At 37.0% G+C, this 18,354-nt stretch overlaps 1 protein-coding gene across 1 annotated transcript in view; it reads left to right on the top strand.

Annotated features, from left to right (window-relative positions):
• Itfg1 (integrin alpha FG-GAP repeat containing 1) overlaps positions 1-18,354 on the top strand; it is a 129,677-nt gene that overhangs the window by 19,682 nt on the left and 91,641 nt on the right. Inside the window, exon 6 of the mRNA XM_048434646.3 lies at positions 17,114-17,208. Coding sequence (XP_048290603.3) covers positions 17,114-17,208 — 95 coding nt within the window. The remainder of the gene's footprint in view (positions 1-17,113; positions 17,209-18,354) is intronic.

Below are 18,354 nucleotides of genomic sequence, written 5' to 3'. Positions count from 1 at the left end.
TTTTCCCGTGTATCTCTTTAGAATCACCTGTACCATGTTATTATTCTCTTCAGTATTGCCCCCATGGTGATTTGAGTGAGGGGCACCCATAGACTCAGATGTTTGAATACTTTCTCCCCCATTGGTAAAATTATTTGGGAAGAATTAGGAAATATGGCCTTATTGAGAAAGGTGTTTCACTGAGATCAGGCTTTGAGATTTTAAAAGCCCAGGACATTACCAGTTAACTCTCTCTGACTTTCGGTCTCAAGATGTGACCCCTTAGCTACTGCTCCAATAGTTTGTATTCCTACCCACTACCATGCTCCCCACTATGATGGTTATGGATTTAACTTTTTGAAACTGTAAGTCCCCCGTAAATTCTTTCTCCTTTAAGTTGCCTTGACTGTGGTAACTTATTATAGCAATTTAAAATTAACTAAGATACCTCCCACTTCCCCCACTCCAAGAATAGTCCCTTTTTATTTTCCTGGTTTCTTCAGTTACTTTAGTATATGTACTCATGTTTGAAGATTTAGATAGGAACTTCAGATGAGAGAAAACATTTGACATTTGTCTTTCTGTGTCTGGGTTGCCTCACTCAGTATGATCTTTCCTAGTCCTTTTACCTGGAAAGTTCCTGATTTCATTTTTCTTTACATCTAAATAGTATCCATAGCATATATGTACCACAATGCTTTATCCATTCATTAGGTGAAAGACATTTAGAATGCTTCCATTTCCTAGCTGTTGTGAATAGTGTAGCAATAAATGTCGAATAAATAAGATAGCTGAGCAAGTATCTATAAAGTAGGATGCCATGTGCTTTAGGCATATGCCAAGGAGTGGTATAGCTGTATCATATGTTAGATTTAATCTTAGCCTTTTGAGAGTTCTCTGCATTGATTTCCATAGTGTCTGCATGACGTTGCAATCGTACCAACAGTGAATGAGGGTTTTTTTTTTTTTAACGCCAGATTCCCCCTAAGCATTTTTGTCAATTTCTCTGTTGGTCTTTGCCATTCTTACTGGGTTAAAATGAAATCTCAAAAATGTTTTGATTTTCCCTTGTCTAATTACCAGAGACAACGAACTTTTTTTGAAATATTTCTTTGTGTATGTGTACTTTTGTGAACTGTGTTCAGGTTCAAGGCCCAAGTTTTAAATGAGTCATTTGGTTTTTCTCTCTTTCTTTCATTTATTCTTTTTTTCTTTAATTTGTTCTTTCTTTATTTCCTGCAAACTGCAACATTATACAGTAATTACTCAGCCATCTTTTCATGAGGTCAACTCATCAGAGCCAAGAACTTCCTTGGAGGTTTAAACCAAATGCGAGGCATGTTGTCATTATTGCCTTGTGAATAAAGTGGCTTTTTCTTGCTCTAAGATTTCTCACTGTAGCTATTTCCCTTCTTTTAGAAATTTGGGATTTATCTCCCACAGTTCAGCATGTGTGAAGACAGTCACAAAGTCAAAAAACCTGCTTTCCACTACCAGATCTTTGCTCCTCTCTCCTGCGTTAACACAGAGATCTGCTTTCTTGCAATTATCTTTATTGATAGGCAATTGGTCAGTGTTTAGGGTACAGGGAAAAACATTTCCTTTAAGACATTACCACATATCCAAGGACATATAATGCCCAAAGCTCTTGATCCATAGCTGCTCACATAGGACATTGGATTACTACATGCCCAAAGCTATTAATTCATAGCTACTCACAAAGAAAAAAATAAGCATGCATCAGTTATATCTCACTTATAGATAAGAAAAAATGATGACCTAAACTAACCTTGCATTAAAGGATTCCTAACTCCTCACCTCACCTTCACCTTAGTTCTCTGATGACTTTAGTTCAGGAGATTTACTGCTTGTGTCTTACTCTCAGGAAAACTAATTAACAATCTACCACAGCCTGGAGGGAGAAAAAACCTCCACTGGTGCCTCTGATAGTCATCAAATCCCCCTGGCCTGATCTTAGAGCAAAGATGTAAACTTCAGATCCAAAAAGCCCTTAGAGCTTGCTAACATTTGGCAAAAGTGACAATGGACCAAAGACCATAAACTTCCCTAGTCTGTTTACATAGGTTGCCTAGTTGCCTATCCCTTCAAGGCTTTGTAGATCTATGTAGCTGGGTAAGAACAAAGACAGTTAACAGAAGTGGGAACAGACAGAAACTGGAGCAGAAGTTAGAGCAGAAGCATTCCAGAAATTAGCAGAGATAGAAAAATAAAAAGAGGAGCATGCGGAAGAAGAGAAGAAAAAAAGAATGTAACAGAGAATTGGGAGTAGAGTTGAGACAGAGAATTAGAGTTAAAACAGGACAGAAGAATTAGAATGAGGAACAAGAAAGAAAGATTTTATAAAGAGACATGGATATAAAGAAGACTTTGTGAGTAGACTTAACCTTACATTTTAGTTCCTTTCGCTTATTGTAGCGTCTTTCTCTTGAACCCTGAGAAGAAACCTCAGAGGTTCCTTTAAGCCCTTTAAGGTTCCTAATATTGTTTTGTATTCTTTATGTATTCTGGATATTAATCCTCTATCAGATGTATAACTGAAAAAATTCACTCCCACTCTATGTGCTTCTTCTTCACCTGGCTGGTTGTTTCTTTAGCTGTATGACCATTTTTTAGTTTTATAATATCCCACATGTCAGTAGCTGGCCTCAATTCTTTGGCAAATGGAGTCCTATTCAGAAAGTCCTCTCCTATACCTACATCATGTTCAGCACCGTCTATGTTTTCTTCTAGGGGTTTCAGTGTTTGAGGTTTCATTTTTAGGTCTTGTTCCTTTGGGGGTTAGTTTTTGTACTGAGTGATAGATGCATCCTATTGCTTATGGATATCAGTTTTCCCAGACCATTTGATAAAAATGTTTTATTTTCTCCAGCTTATGTTTCTGATTTCTTTGTCAAATATTAAATGACTATAATTATGTACATGCTTGGGTCTTTGATTTTGTTTCATTGTTTCACATGTCTGTTTTAATACCAGTGCCATATTGCTTTTTTAATTTTTCCTAAGATCTAAATGATAATCCCTCCAACATTTTTCTTTTTGCTCAAGACTGTTTTGCTGCTGCAGTCTTTTATACTTCCATGTTAGTTTTATGGTAATTTTTTTCATTTGTGGAAAAAGATTTGGAGATTTTCATTGGAATTGTATTGAATCTCTACATAGCTTTTCAAAAAAATAGCCATTTCACAACATTAAATCTACCAGTCCATGAGCATGGGATGTCTTTCCATCTTCTCGTGTTATTCTCTTTCTCTTTCTTCAGATTTAAAGTTTTCACTGTAGAGGCCCTTCACTTCCTTGCTTAGGTTTATTCCTAAATATTTTTTTCCTTTGGGGCTATTGTGAATGGTGTCCATGAGCTCTTCTCTTTGTTGGTGTATAGAAAAGCTATTGACTTGTGCAAGTTGATTCTGTATACAGCCGCATTGATGAATTTGTTGATCATTTCTAGAAGTTTTCTGGTAGAATTAGAATCTCTTATATATAAAATATTGTATCATCTATAAATAAGAAAGATTTGATTTTTTTCTTTCCCTATTTGTGCCCCTTCAATTTTCTTCTCATGTCTCATTTCTCCAACTAGTGCTTCAAGTATAATGAAAAGAAGGAGTAGATATAGTGGAGGGTCTTGTCTGCTTCCTGACTTCAGTGAGATTACTTCAAGTTTTTCTCTATTTAGGATGATGTTGTTGACTGTGAGTTTCCCATATATAGCTTTTATTGTGTTGAGGTTTGTTCCCTCTAGTCCTATAGTCTTTACAGCTTTTATCATAAAAGCATATTGGGTTTTGTCAAGGCTTTTTCTGAATCTACTGAGATCATCATATGATTTTGTCTCTAAGTCCATTTATGGTTTATTAATTTATTGACTTGTATATATTGAACCATCTCTGTATTTCAAAAATAAAGCCAACTTGGCCATGGTAGATAATCTTTTTGATATATGTCTGTATTCGGTTTGCTGGTATTTTATTGATCATTTTTAAATCTATGTTCATCAGCAAAACTGGCCTGTAGTTTTTGTTTTTGTTTTTTCCTTGTATATTTTCCTGGTTTTGATTTTAAAGTAATACTGAGCTTGTAAAAGGAGTTTGAAAATATTCTTTTTTTCCTGTTTTTTTAATAGTTTAAGAAAGACTATAGATCTTTTTTGAAAATCCATAACTCTTATGAATCCATCTTACTGTTGTTTTTTTTAATTGAAAGAATTTGTTACTATTTCTGTCTCCACATTTGTTTCATGTCTCTTTTGGATATTAAACTCTTATTGCTTGGCTGAACTTTGGTTGTTTGGCTGAATGTGGAAATTTGTCCATTTCTGTTAGATTTTCCAAATTAATAGAGTACAAGTTTTTAAATTATTTCTTCATAATATTCTGATTTTGTTTGAGTCTTTTTGATATTTTTATTGGTGGTGATGGTAGTGGTATTTTTTTTTCTTTTGTTTTTGGTGTATGTCTATTCTAATGTTTCCTTATTCATTCTTTCTTTTGTTGGGTCAAAGGTCTGTGAGTCTTCTTTATATTCTTGAAGAACCAGGTCTTATTACTTGTTAATTCGTAGTATTGTTTTGTTGTTGCTTCTATTTCGTTAATTTTTGCTCTGGTTTTTATTATTTGGCCTGGCTTTGGTTTTTGTTTTGTTTTACAATTATTTGAGTTGCATTGATATGTCATTTATTTGTGCTCTTTCTGATTTTTTAATCTAAGTATTTAGAATTATAAATTTCTCTTATAAGTCCACTTTCCATGTGTCCCAGAGTTTTTATTGTGATGTGCTTTCATTTTCATCTAGTTCAGTAATTTTTTTTATTTCTTTCTTGATTTCTTTTTTAACCCGTTCATCATTTAGTAATGAGTTGTTTGATCCAGGTAAATTTGTGTTACTAGAGATTTGTTTGCTGTCAGTTTTAAGTTTTATTACATAGTGGTCAAATTGGGTACAGAAAGTTGCTTAGGTATTCCTGAATATGTAAAGATTTGTTTTGTGTCCCAGAGTTCAGTCTATTTTAGTGATGCTTTAATATGCTCCTTAGCCAAGTGTGTATGTATTTTTTTGGTGTTTGGGTAGGATATTCTCTTAATAACTATTAAGGTCGTTTGATGTATGATGTCATTTAAGTTCTGATATATCTCTGTTCCCCCCCACACACACACATAAACTGTTTATTGTAGAAACTGGAGTATTAAAATTACCTGTTATTGGATTGATGTTAATCTCTGTCTTTAATTCCATTGGTACATTTTTTATGATATTGGTTGCTCTGGAGTTTGGGTACATATATACTTAGGATAGGAATGTCTTCTTTGTTAACTGTCCCCTTGATTAGAATGAAGTTTACCCTTTTCCTCTTCTGATTAGTTTTAGTTTGAAGACTGTTTTATTTGATATGATAATGACATCTACTTGATTTCTGGTCTTGTTTGATTGAAGCACTTCTTTGTCTATCCTTTTACTCTATAGCAGTGCCTGTGTAAAGCTATGATGTATCTTTGTACATAACAGATCTGTGGATTGTTTTCATTGATCCATTCAGCTAGCCTGTTCCTTTTGATTGGAAAAGTGAGAGCATTAAAATTTAAAGGTACTGAAATGTGTGTGCTAATTGGAGCCATTGTGTTGTTGATTTGTGGTGGTGGCGTTTGTGTTCTCCCTGTAAATTTGTGTTTTAGTAATTATTACTTTGTATTTCTTTCCACTGTATCTTAGCTATCCTCTTCCTCTCTTCAGCTTTGTATGTTTTCTTTAAATTTGTGTGATGGAATATAAATTTGGGGAGGGGCTGTTTACATTGTGGAAAGTTTTCTTTCTCCAAGTATGATTGGTAGTTTTGCTGGGTATATTATTTTAGTTGAGTATCATAGTCTTTTCAGACTTGGAATGCGTTGCTCCAGCCTCTTCTGACTTTCAGAGTTTCCATTGAGAAATCAGCTGTTATTTTAGTGGGTTTTCCTTTGTATGCGACTTGTGCTTTTCTCTTGAAACTTTCAGTGCTCTTTCTTTGTTATGTATGCTTACTGTTTAACTGTGATATGCTGTGGGGATTTTCTTTTTTGGTCTTGACTATTCGGGTCTCTGTGTGCTTCATGTATATGTATGCTTCTGTCTTTCCTTAGGTTGGGGAAGTTTTCTTCTTTGACATTGTTGAATATTAGATGTATGCCTTTGACCTGGGATTCTTATCGCTCTTATGTGCCTATAATTCAAAGATTTCATCTTTTCATGGTGTCCACATTTCCTGTATGTCCCTTTCCTGTGTTTTTTTTTTAAAAAAGTCATATTCCTTGATTATTTTGCCTATATCTTCTATTTTATCTTCACATCCTAATATTCTGTCTTTGGCTTGTTTGAATCTCCTTGTAAGGCTCTTGCTTGAGTTTCTAGTTGAGTCATTAAGATTTCAATCCCATCTTCATCTCAGCTTGAATCCCCTTCGGTCTTTCTCTCTATTAAATTCCAGTTTCAGGTCCTGGACTGTTTTCATCATTTTATCATCAGCCTTAGGTTTGTGTTTTCTTGGTCATCACTTGGGCATTTAATCTCCCTAGTGTCTTTCTTTTTTATTTCAATGAGTTCTCTCTTTGTGTCTTCTTTATTCCTTGAATTCTTTGAAGTCTATGATTCTTCTTTTAACTTCTGTGTTCTAGAGTTCATCTAGGCAATTCTCATTGACAAACATTTCTACAGGACTGGTGATACTGGCTTGATCTTTCATGTTTTTAGATCTGTTGGCAGAAGACAGGATAGATGCTCCATGTGAGTTAGGCCTAAATGTCTGATATTCTTAGGTAGAATGAGGTCAGGTGGATAGAGAGGATTGGACTGATGTGCAGGATGTTCATTCCTGTCTAAGCCTCGTGTCTTTATTAGGGCTTTTTTTTTGCTGTGAAGAGACACTATGGTCACAGCAACTCTTGTAAAGAAAAACATTTAATTGGGTGACTTACATTTTCAGAGGCTTAGTCCATTATCATCATGGTATCATACAGGCAGACATAGTGCTGGAGAAGTAGCTGAGATTCCTACATTTTGACTCACGGAAAGTGGTCTGTCTCACTGTTTGTGGCTCTAGCATATATATATATATATATATATATATATATATATATATATATATATGTATATATATATATGACCTCCAAGCCTGTCTCCACAATGACACACTTCCTCCAACAAGACCACACCTCCTAATAGTACCACTCCTTGTAGTGGCCATTTTCTTCCAGAACGCCACACCTAGAATATTGGGCTAAATCTGACTGGGTATAGAGGGCTGATCCTGGTAGAAACCTTGTGATTGGTCCAGGTAGGAGTAGCCAGACTAAGCTGAGGCAGTGAGTATGGTATTTGGGCTAGACACATGTGGGAAAGGGTCAGGCACTCACTGGGATATGCCATGGAAAAGGATGTGCAGGATCTGCCTGGATGGAGAGGCTGGGTGTACTGTTAAGGGGCCTGTATGTTAGGCCTGGCAGGATAGGGCTTGGCAGAATCCTGAAAGTTAGTTGCCAGTGGGTGCCAGACTAGGCTGGGGCACTGGATATAGGAGCTGCTCTAGATCTTGGGGGCTGGACATGATCAGACTGACTCATTTTGCTATACCCTGGAGAAGGTTACACAGAATCTGGCTAGATAGAGGGGTTGGATGTACTGTGGGAAGGGCTTGTGAGTCAGAACATGAAGGATTGGTCCTGGAAGAGTCCTGGAGATTGGTTGCTGAGCAGGGATAGCTGGTCAGACTAAGAGCACTGGAGGTAGGACTCTGACTAGGTATGGTGGGTGTAGGAAAGGTCAGGCCATCTCACTGGGTTAGTCCTTAGAAAAGGATGTGTAGGATTGGGCTTGATGTAGATGTCAGCTGTAGTGTGGGAGGGACCTGTGTTTGGAGGAGGCAAGGATGGGTCCTGGTGGAAGCTATTATTTTTAAATTTATTATATTTTATTTATTCATTGAGTGTATGTGTGTGTGCACATATGTGCTAAAACACATGTGCTTGCACTTGCCGTAATGTGCATGTAGAGGTCAGAGAACAACTGGCAGGAGTCTGTTCTTTCCTTTCCCTTTGTAGCTCCCAGGGATCAGACTCATTTCGTCAGGCTTGTTGTCAGGCGACTTTACCTGTTAACCCGTCTTGTCAAGCCTCAAATATTTGCCATTTGTCTCTTGTTATCACCATTCAAAATTGCTTTTGAATTATGTTTTAAAATTTGTTTTATTTTTCATTATGGGTAGGGATATATGGGCATGGGCATGTGCATGTGAGTGCAGGTGCCTGGCAGTCTCGAATAGTGGGTCAGAGTTCCGGGAACTAGAGTTACAGGTGAGCGACTTCGGACTCCTGTCCTCTAGAGAGCAGTGTGCACTCTGACTCCTGAGCTGTCACTCCAGCTCTTCCTCCTTACTTAACATTTTGCCATTTTTACTGCTAGTTGTGCAAATGACTTTTTCCTTCCACTATCAGAAATAACTCTGTATGCCATTTAAATATATTTCTGCTATCAGTCCAAAATCAATAAATCTCTAATTTTCATTTAACTTTCGTGCCTTTCTTGTTATTACCCATAACTGACCTTTTAAAACATCTTCTATTTTTACTACTAATTTTATATAATGATGCATTGTACCAACTATTACAAATATTTCTTAGTGAAATAATGTATTGTGCCACTTCAGTCTCTTGTGTGAAATAATATAAAAACTATGAGATTTACAATATAAATCAAATCAGATAACCCTATGGCATCTTTAACTTTATAATTAACTTCATTATGAAGAATCATTTTGTAAAAGTGCCTGTGAGATAATTCATATTTTCTTAGGATTTTATTGACAGCCTTACCTCCTCTCATCCTGTGTACATGTCATTGATATTTGTAACATGAGGGCCGGCTTGTTGGGGTTTCTATCCCGCCCGGTACCCCACAACCCGCAAGTTCCAAAGAAAATCAATCACACAGAGATCTCTATAAGTTATAAAGCTGATTGGCCCATTAGGTCAGGCTTCTTATTAGTCCTTGTAACTTATATTAATCCATTATCATTATCTATGTTAGCCATAATGGCTCAGTACTTTTTCCACCTGGGCAGCTTACATGTTTCCTCTCCAGTGGTCTGGGCAGAACTGCCAGAAGGAGCTTCCTAGAATACCCAAGTCTCTTTGTTCCACCTCTACTTCCTGTCTGGCTTTCCTGCCTATACTGCCTGCCTGGCCAATCAGCGTTTTATTAAAATATGATTGACAGAATACAGACAATTCTCCCGCATCAGATATTTTATAAGATTGTTAAAAGGAATCTGTAAGAATTAGATAGAGCAGATTTTTATCAACATTTCCATGAAAATAAGTAAGACATCATTTCTGCATTCCTAAAAAGATTTTGCTCTTGGAAATAAATCGTTTATAAAATTTTGTCTTAATAAAATTAATCCATACAAATAATGAAAAGTTTTAATAAATGGCTTACTATTTTTATTCTACATTTTGAGGGTTAGGGTGTAGTCATATAAGCATTCATCATTTTGTCTCTTGCAGTCCCACCAGACAACTTGGAGGGATCAATTGAATCGACTTAAGATCCTCCTGAGATATTTCACACTGCTTTGTTTTAGGTTCTGTGCGAATCTAAGTGGATGATTTAAAGTTCTCTGAAGATTCTCCACCTCACTTTCCCTCACACCCCAACTTTAGAAATGTATTTATGGCAGTTGTTCAGAAAAATTATCATCATCTTTTTGGAAAAGCATAGTTTTATGAGTTTTGTCCAGCAAAATTTAATAATAACATTTTACCATGAAATTTGTAACCAGAAGTGTTGTAGACAAGTCATGGTTGCTAATGCCGTTAATACTAGCTAGTACTTGGGCTGCTGAGGCAGGAGAGTTGCTAAGAGCCTGGATGACAGATTGAGACTGTCTCAGAAGAGTAGTAAGGCCTGAGCTATGACTCTGCAGGTTACAGCACTTGCCACCAACTCTAAAAAAATATCCATTTCTGGGCATGGTGCTTCACACCTGTTACCCAAGTACTTGGAGGCAGAAGCAGGAAGATCACAAGAGGCTTCAGGCCAGCATGGTCTGTAGAGTGAATCACTGCCTTAAAAAGTGGGGGGGGGGGCATTTATTAAATATGAAAGGAAAAATATAAACTTTGGTCTGTGGGTTTGAAGGTATAAGAGAGCATTCTGATCACTCATAAAGTTTTTGTCACCATCCTTTGGGGTGAAAGGCCACTTTCCCGCTATTAGGTACCTATCCTAAAGATGAAGCATTGACAAATAGCTAAAAGGGGTTTTTATTTACTGTTTTGTGAATATCATTAAATAATTTTTGCAATTTTTAAACAGCTTTTCACAATACATGCATTTCTTTTGTTAATGTTATAATAAGTTTTAAGTTTCATGTTTAATGAAATAAGAAAATGCTATTATATCTGATTTTTATACTCATTTATTTATTGTTCTCTGAAAGTAAGACACCAGGCCTCAGTGGACGTACATATGCTGAGGGCCACTATGTACTTCATTACACCTGCTAATGAGTTATTCCATTGTACTGAGAAACCAGGAGCTACCTGAAGTTCTTAAATAGTTAGCATTCAGTGATGAGATGATCTTTGATAAGTGGGTAGAAGTCATTTCAAATAACTGTTACCATAGGCAACCAAAAGCTACCTTGGCATTAATTATATGTAAATTCATCCTTTGATAAATGCTATTCTTTGAGATAAAAGCTGATGATGCCCACAAATTAGAACACTTTGACATAATTATGTTTTCTGTGGGGGAAGTTAATTGAAATCTACAAAGGTCAAGAAGTGTTAGTGAGTAAACTTAATATTAGCTTGGAACTATCCATTTTATTTTCATCTCTATCCTTCTGTTTTAATCAGAAGTGTGTGACATTAACCTTCAAGAGAAGCTGAACACTTATATGAGATTACAGTTTTTGTCTGTTCACTTACCTGCAAAATATGTTACCTGCTTCTTATTTCTAGAAGGCTGTGATGTGCACATAGAGCAATTTCAGAGATGAGAGAAGCAAATTTTATTATCAGCCGTAGATTCTAAGTAATTTACTTATGATTAGACCATCCTGATATGCACTCCCAAAATAAACAGCAGCTCTTCCCTGTCCCCGGCATCAGCTCTCGTCAGTAAATGGACATTGCATATAAATCTAAGGGTTAATTTGCTGCTACCTCTTAAGTGATGTCCATGTAAAACAACAGATCATAGACAAGTAGAAAACTAAAAGCACTGTAAAGAAATTGAATGTTGACTTGAAACATTAAAGAAAGCTAGAGTATAATTAGTACTTTTTAGGAGTTTCACATTCACATATCAAGAGGGACTCAGAAGGAAGCCCAAGAAGTAATTGGTTTGTCAGGACTGGGTCTCTGACTGCCTGGAGCAGCAGCTCCGTCTAGCAAAAGCCGTTGGCCACCTGACCTACATCTATTTCAAAAGAAGGTAGAAATCTAGATTTTCGTGTGGAATCTGATAGGCTGAGGGTTTAGGTACTTTTATTATTTATTCCATCAGTGAAAACTCTAGTTTTAGGAACTGTGGGTCAAACACACATTTGTGCTGAATTTCAGTCATAGTTTGTCACTCTGTACCCTTTTCTTTACTGCTAATCGTACGTTTAAATGTACAGTTAGTTAAGTAAGCCCCAGACAAAATGTCACAAATTGAATTGTTGAAATATTTAAGCTATAACATACTTCAGATAAGCTAGAAACTGGGGCATGAGACCTGTAACTGCTTAATGTAGTTACATGATCAGTCTCATTGAGGCCAGTACCTTAAAACCTGCTTTTAATTCAGTCAGAGCTAATTTGTTTGTATTTGGTTTTGATTTTACTCTCTCATCTAATTTAAAAGAAAATGAATATGAACAAAGATTATAAAGAAAAGGCTGCTGTTTCTTGCTTTAGGGAGAGAAATTCTTTACTTGAAAAGTGCTTATTCTTTTCCCACATTCAACCTTCTAAGAACAAATGAGTTTGTTCTCTCTTTTTGCTTTCCAAAAATATCAAAATCAGCCACAAATAAAACTTTGGTGCCTGATGGACTCACCACTAAGTGCAGATCTGAGGACAGTTATTCCCTCTCTTCCAGAATCCATCAGCAGTCAGTAATCAACAGGGAGGTGGGCCCCAAGAGCCCCTCTCCCATCTAGGACTAGCTGTTGGCAGGTTCATTCTTGTGTGGACAGCATTATTTTTAGCACCTTGAGCAACCAATTTTTTTATTCATTCACTGCCATCCATTGTAAAGAGAAGCTTCCTAATTAATACAAAAAAACAGCTTACAATTACCATTCTGGTGGTGGTAAAGTGATTTCTCATGGAGGCTGTATTTAGCATTTCCCTAATGATTAATGATGTATGGAGTAGCCAGTTTTTTGTTTTTCTTGTTGTTGGTTTGTTTAAGATTTATTATTTTATTTTTATTTTTGGTTTTCGAGACAGAGTTTCTATGTAGCTTTGGAGCCTGTCCAAGAACTAGTTCTTATAGACCAGGTTGGCCTCAAACTCACAGAGATCTTCCTGTCTCTGCCTCCTGAGTGCTGGGATTAAAGGCATGTGCCAGCCAACATTGCCCGGCTTAAGATTTATTATTTTAAGTTGTGTGTGTGTGTGTGTGTGTGTGTGTGTGTGTGTGTGTGTGCCCTGTGATTGTAGGTGGTATCCACGGAGGCATAGGATTTCTTGGAACTGGAGTTATTCATGGTTATGAGTTGCCTGGTGTAGGCACTGGGAACCCAACTAGGGCACTCTGCAGGAGTAATAGACTCTCTTAACCACGGAGCCGTATCGCCAGTCCCTTGGCTTGATTTCTGTTTTGTTGTTGTTGATTTGGGCTTTGGTGGGGGTGATTTTGTTTATATTTGGTTTGAGTTTTTAAAACATGGTCTCAGCTGGCCTAGGCTGGCCAAGAACTCTAATGTTACCCAGGCTAGCATCAAATTTATTAACCTTCTGCCCTAGTCTTCTGAGTGATTGAATTAGAGGCATTCATCACCATACCAAGCAGTCATAAGTCTTTGGAAATTTTTCTAGTCCTTGGCCCGTTTTAAAAATAGATTGTGGGGTGGGTAGATGGTTCACTGGGTAAAGCATATGCCATGTGAACCTAAGGAAAGTAGATCCCCAGATCTTATACAAAAGCTTAGTTGAGCATAGTGTCCTCCTATAATCTCTGCAAGTGGGAAATGGAGACAGTGTTTCCAGGCTAACCAGGCTAAGCCAGCATTTAGTTCTGGGTTCATCTATAGACCCTACTCGATATGTAAGGTGGAAAGTTATCAAAGACAACTTTCACTGTTAGCCTTAGGCCTCACATGCATGCATAGACACTAGCCTGTGTCAAATTGACATAAACACCAACCAGCACAGTTGACTCCTTGTCAACTCCTTGTCAACTTGGCATACAAACACATCACTGTTCAACTATAACCTTTCCTTTATTGTCCATCTTCAAGACCTTACATAAATAGCAACATTACAGTATAAAAAATGAAAATAACTTCTAAACTCTGTCTTTAAAAATTCAAGTACTTTAAAAGTTCAATTTATTTAAAACATCCAAAGTCTCTCAAAACTTCCCAAGTCTCTAACGGTGGGCTCCTGCAGAATCACAAGTTAAATGCTATTTACTCAGAAACAAAGAAGCAGGCACAGTTACATTCAAATCACGGATTTACACCGCATTATAAAGCTCAGTGTCAAACCTCTAAGACTCAGAATCTTCTAGGCTCCAAAACCTTGTCACAGGACCCATAGCTAGTGTCAAAGACTCAGGCTCGCTCCACTCCAGAACTGCTGCTATTCTTGGCACTTGTGCCATGGTGCTGGCATCTCTAAAAGGCTGAGGTCTTCAACGTAGCTGGGATGCACCTTCACCAACATCCTCTCCTGGGCTCTCTTCTGGGACTCTGAATCTGTCCTAAGCCTCACTGTTGTAAGCCTCAGCTTATCTCCATGACCCCTTCAATCCCAGGACTTCTCTGTCAACTAAGGTTGTATCTTCACCAGCAGCCTCTCCTAGTCTCTCACAGTGCAAGCCTCTGCTGCTGTACCTGACCCCTTTATGCCTTCAAAAGCAGGACCAGCTGGAAAACTATTCCGTATTACCAAACTTACTGTCAGCTCCTTCTGGATGGCACCTGATCCTAGGAAACATTTCCCAGAAAACTTTGCCTAAATGTGCTGCTGTCTTCTTAGTCACAGCTGATCCTTCAGTTTCTACTGACCAGTGTCAGCATGAAAAGCAAAGATTTCACCTTATAGAATTCTTAACTCAAAGTATCGCATGGACCACCATGATAGAGTATTAGTGGGATTTGGAAACTTTATAGGCTAGGTCTTCATCATCTGTACTTTTCTCAGAATTATGTCTAAGTTCCAACAACAGCATTTAAAGCTCTGACCCAGAATCTTTCTATTATTACCCCTAAAACATGGTCAGGTCTATCATAGCAATACCCCACTCCTAGTAATAATCTTCTGTCTTAATACTTTTCTATTGCTGTGATAATCACCATGACTAAAAGCAACTTGAGGAGAAAAGGGCTTATTTCATCTTAGAACTTGAAATCCATTATTCAAGGAAGTCAGGACAGGAACTGAAACAGAAACCATGAGGGAGCATGCTTACTAGCTCGATCCTTCATGACCACCCCTAGGTAGGTGGCACCACCTACAACTGAACTGGGCTCTTTCATATCAATCACAAATCAAGAAAATGCCCTATAGGCCAATGTTATGGTTTTATCTTCTTATGTAATTTCTCACCAGTGTCAAGTTGACATGAAAACTTATCAGCATAAAGTCCTTTTGCCTTCCTTTGATGCATAAAGGGTTTTTTTTTATTTTTAATAGAACAGTTTTTTATTTGCTTTTAAAGATTTACTAATTTTATTTTAGTATTTGAGTGTATGTCTATGCACCACGTGCATACCTAGTATTACTTGAGGAAGTCAGAAGAGGGCATTGAATCCCCTAGGACTCTTGTTAGGAATTAAGGTTGTGAACTGTCAGGTGGGTGCTGGAAGTCAAACCCCTGTCCTCAACAAAGATAACTGTTATTACCTACTAAGCCATCTCTCCAACTGTTTGCTTTTGTCGTGTGGTGATGGTGGGGGAGACAAGGTTTATGAATTCCTTGTCAAAGGCATGATGTTGCGTATCTTTACTCCCTGCCCCAGAGAGGCAGAGACAGGTAGATCTATGTGAGTTCCAGGTGCCTTGGATACAGAATGAGGCTCTCTCTCAGGAAAAATAACTTTCCTTGCCATATCCAAAGACATTAGTATTTTCTTTGCATTTATTTCTAGGAATTGTACAATGTTAGCTTTTGGGTATATTTTGACTTAATATTTTGCATATATTGTGAAATAGACTTCGAATTCATTCTCCCTCATACTCCAAAGAATCATCATTCTTTTAACCACTTCTGTGAAATAAATTGTATGCCTTTTTACTTTACAGAGAATGCAAAGCCAACTTGAACTAAAACCATTTTTATGACATGATATAGTACCAAAAGAATACATAACAAAAAGAAAAATAGATGGAATGGGGTTCTTCAAAACTAAAAACTGGTTTTCTGAGATCACCATCAGAAATTGAAAGACAGCCCTGAGACTGGAAAACAGTGTTGTCTTAATGTCTAATATCAAAAGAACTCTTATGACTCAATAATAAAGCAATAAAGATACAATTTTAACATCAGCAGATGATTTAAACAGTTATTTCCCTAGTGAAGAGCTACAGGTGGTCAAGAACCATGTGAACGTGCTTGAGATCTTTAGACATGAGTAAAACACAAAGCAGCCCCTCTGGAGTGGTGGGCAAATTATCAAAGATATGGCAATATTGAAACATTCCTTCACTGATGATGGGATTACACGATGGTAAAGTCACCTTAGAAAATAGTTTGTTGAGTTCATCAAAAAGTAAACATTGTAGCCCAGCAATTCCACTCCAGTTGAAACATTCATTCCCACAAAACTTACAGACTAATGTTCTTAGCCAAAGTAGAAATAACCCAGTGTCCATCAACAGATGACTGAGTAAACAGAATATATAGCCATACAATGGAATATTAAGTCCACATTAAAAAAAGAATGCAGGGCTAGCTGGGCAGTGGTACTGCACATCTTAATTGCAGCACTCAAGAGGCAGAGGCAATCTGATCTCTGGGTGGGAGGCCAGCCTGGTCTACATAGTGAGTCCCAGGACAGCTATAGCTACACAGAGAAACCCTGTTTTCAAAAAGAAGAAAAAAGTTTATTGTTGTTTTGTTCTTTTGAGACAGAGTCCAGCTGTTCAACTGAACAGCTCTGACTTGTCTGCTACTCACTATGTAGAACAGGCTTGGAGCACAAGTAATAAAACCAAGAAACAGATAGACATTGGGGTTCAAGCTGAAGATCAGAAAAGCAAAGCAGCCAAGCTACCAGAGAACTCTCACCTCTATAAAATCTCCAGACTGAAAGAGCATGAGTTCCTGTCTCATCCCGCCTTATATTCCTCTCTAGTGCTGGGATTAAAGGTGTGCACCACCACTGCCTGTCCTTATGGCTGATTAACGTGGCTGCTTTGCACTGATCTTCAGGCAAGCATTATTTATTAAAAACAAAATAATATACCATTATACAGGCTGGCCTTGTACTCATAGAAATCTGCCTGCTCTGCCTCTCAAATGCCACCATGCGCAGGTTAAGGATACAGTTATGATGCAGTGAGTGAACTTGAAAATTAGAGTGACTGCATATGAAGTGTCATCTGTGACGTGTACATTTATGTGACGTGTCCTGGGGGGAAATGTGAAGGTACCAAATTAGTGATTGCCAGAGGAAGGAAATGGGGAGTAACTAAAACATCCAAAGTTTCTTTTTCAGATGAAAATGTTTTGGGCTTTGAGAAAAGCAACAACTTTACACTGTGACCACACTAAATCCCATTGGATTATATATATTAAAAATGTAGATTGTGTAATATATAAAATATATCATAATAATATTTTGTGATCATATGCTAATATTCTTATACTTTAGTGCAATACTAATTTAATACATGCACTAAAAAATTATTTTTTTATATTTTAGAAATTTATCTTGGCATCCTGCCTTGACCACTAAAGGTAAAATGAGGAATCCACATTCTCATGCATTTATTGATCTGACCGAAGATTTTACAGCAGGTGAGTTGCATAGAAATGAAATGTATTATGATCTGCCTAAGAATGATGGGATTTTTATATCCCCATAAAAATAATTTCTTAATTCCATTATGCTATGATCAAACCTTTAAAAAGTTACAATGTAATGTAGGTAGCAGAAGGTTAATATACTGGAAATATGAGGAAGTATTTAGTGTGATGAATGGCCTTAGTTCTTACAGTTTTTATTCATGTTAAACACCTTATGTTTGAATTCTCCACTGCTAAGAAATTTTTGATAATTTGGTAATATGCCACTCAATATTTTTTTCCCTTTACATTTAAGTTTTTTTACTAATAAATACCATAAAAATTAATAGTTGAAAAATTATTTTGCTTGAATACTGAAAAGGGGCAGATAAGAACTGCTGTTGACTGTGGAGCACTTGCTGGTTTATACTTTAACACTGAGCTCCTTCTTCAGGCCTGGAAACTCCTGTAATATGTTACACATTTACCCATTGCCTGGCTTTAAGAATTGTAAGTGCTACATATATGTGGATAATTTATCTGAATGCTACCAAATGTCCCTTCATCTCAGAAAATCTTAAAGAAAATCACAAACTTCTTATTTCACTTGTGAATACTTCAGTATGTGCTTCTAAATGATAAGAATGAATATTTTAAAGATTTATTATGTTTATTTGGTGTATATAAGAGTTTTGCATGTATGTCTTTTACCACATACATGCTAGTACCTAATGACACTGAAAAGGGGCACTGGATCCTGGAGTTCAGATGACTGTAAGCCACCATATGGGTTCTGGAACTTAACCTTGGAGAGAGCAGCAAGTGCTCTAGACCAACTGAGCCATCTCTCCTATCCCAAGAAAAAATTTTCTTTATTTCCACAAGTAGATTATTCTGAACCCAAAATGTTTTATAATAATTATTTAATATTAAGTATATAGTCATTATTCAGAATAACCCTATATACTCTTCAGGTTTTTTATTTTGTTTTGTTTTTGGTTTTGGGGGGGTTTTTGTTTGTTTGTTTGTTTGTTCTGGTTTTTCGAGACAGGGTTTCTCGGTAGCTTTGGAGCCTGTCCTGGAACTAGCTCTTGTAGACCAGGTTGGCCTCAAACTCACAGAGATCTGCCTATCTCTGCCTCCCAAGTGCTAGGATTA

The sequence above is a fragment of the Myodes glareolus genome, chromosome 22, assembly GCF_982192425.1.
Source record: "Myodes glareolus chromosome 22, mMyoGla1.1, whole genome shotgun sequence".
Taxonomy (NCBI): Eukaryota; Metazoa; Chordata; class Mammalia; order Rodentia; family Cricetidae; genus Myodes; species Myodes glareolus.
Note: the sequence above shows the minus strand (reverse complement) of the source record. Positions and strands in the feature narration are given on the sequence as shown.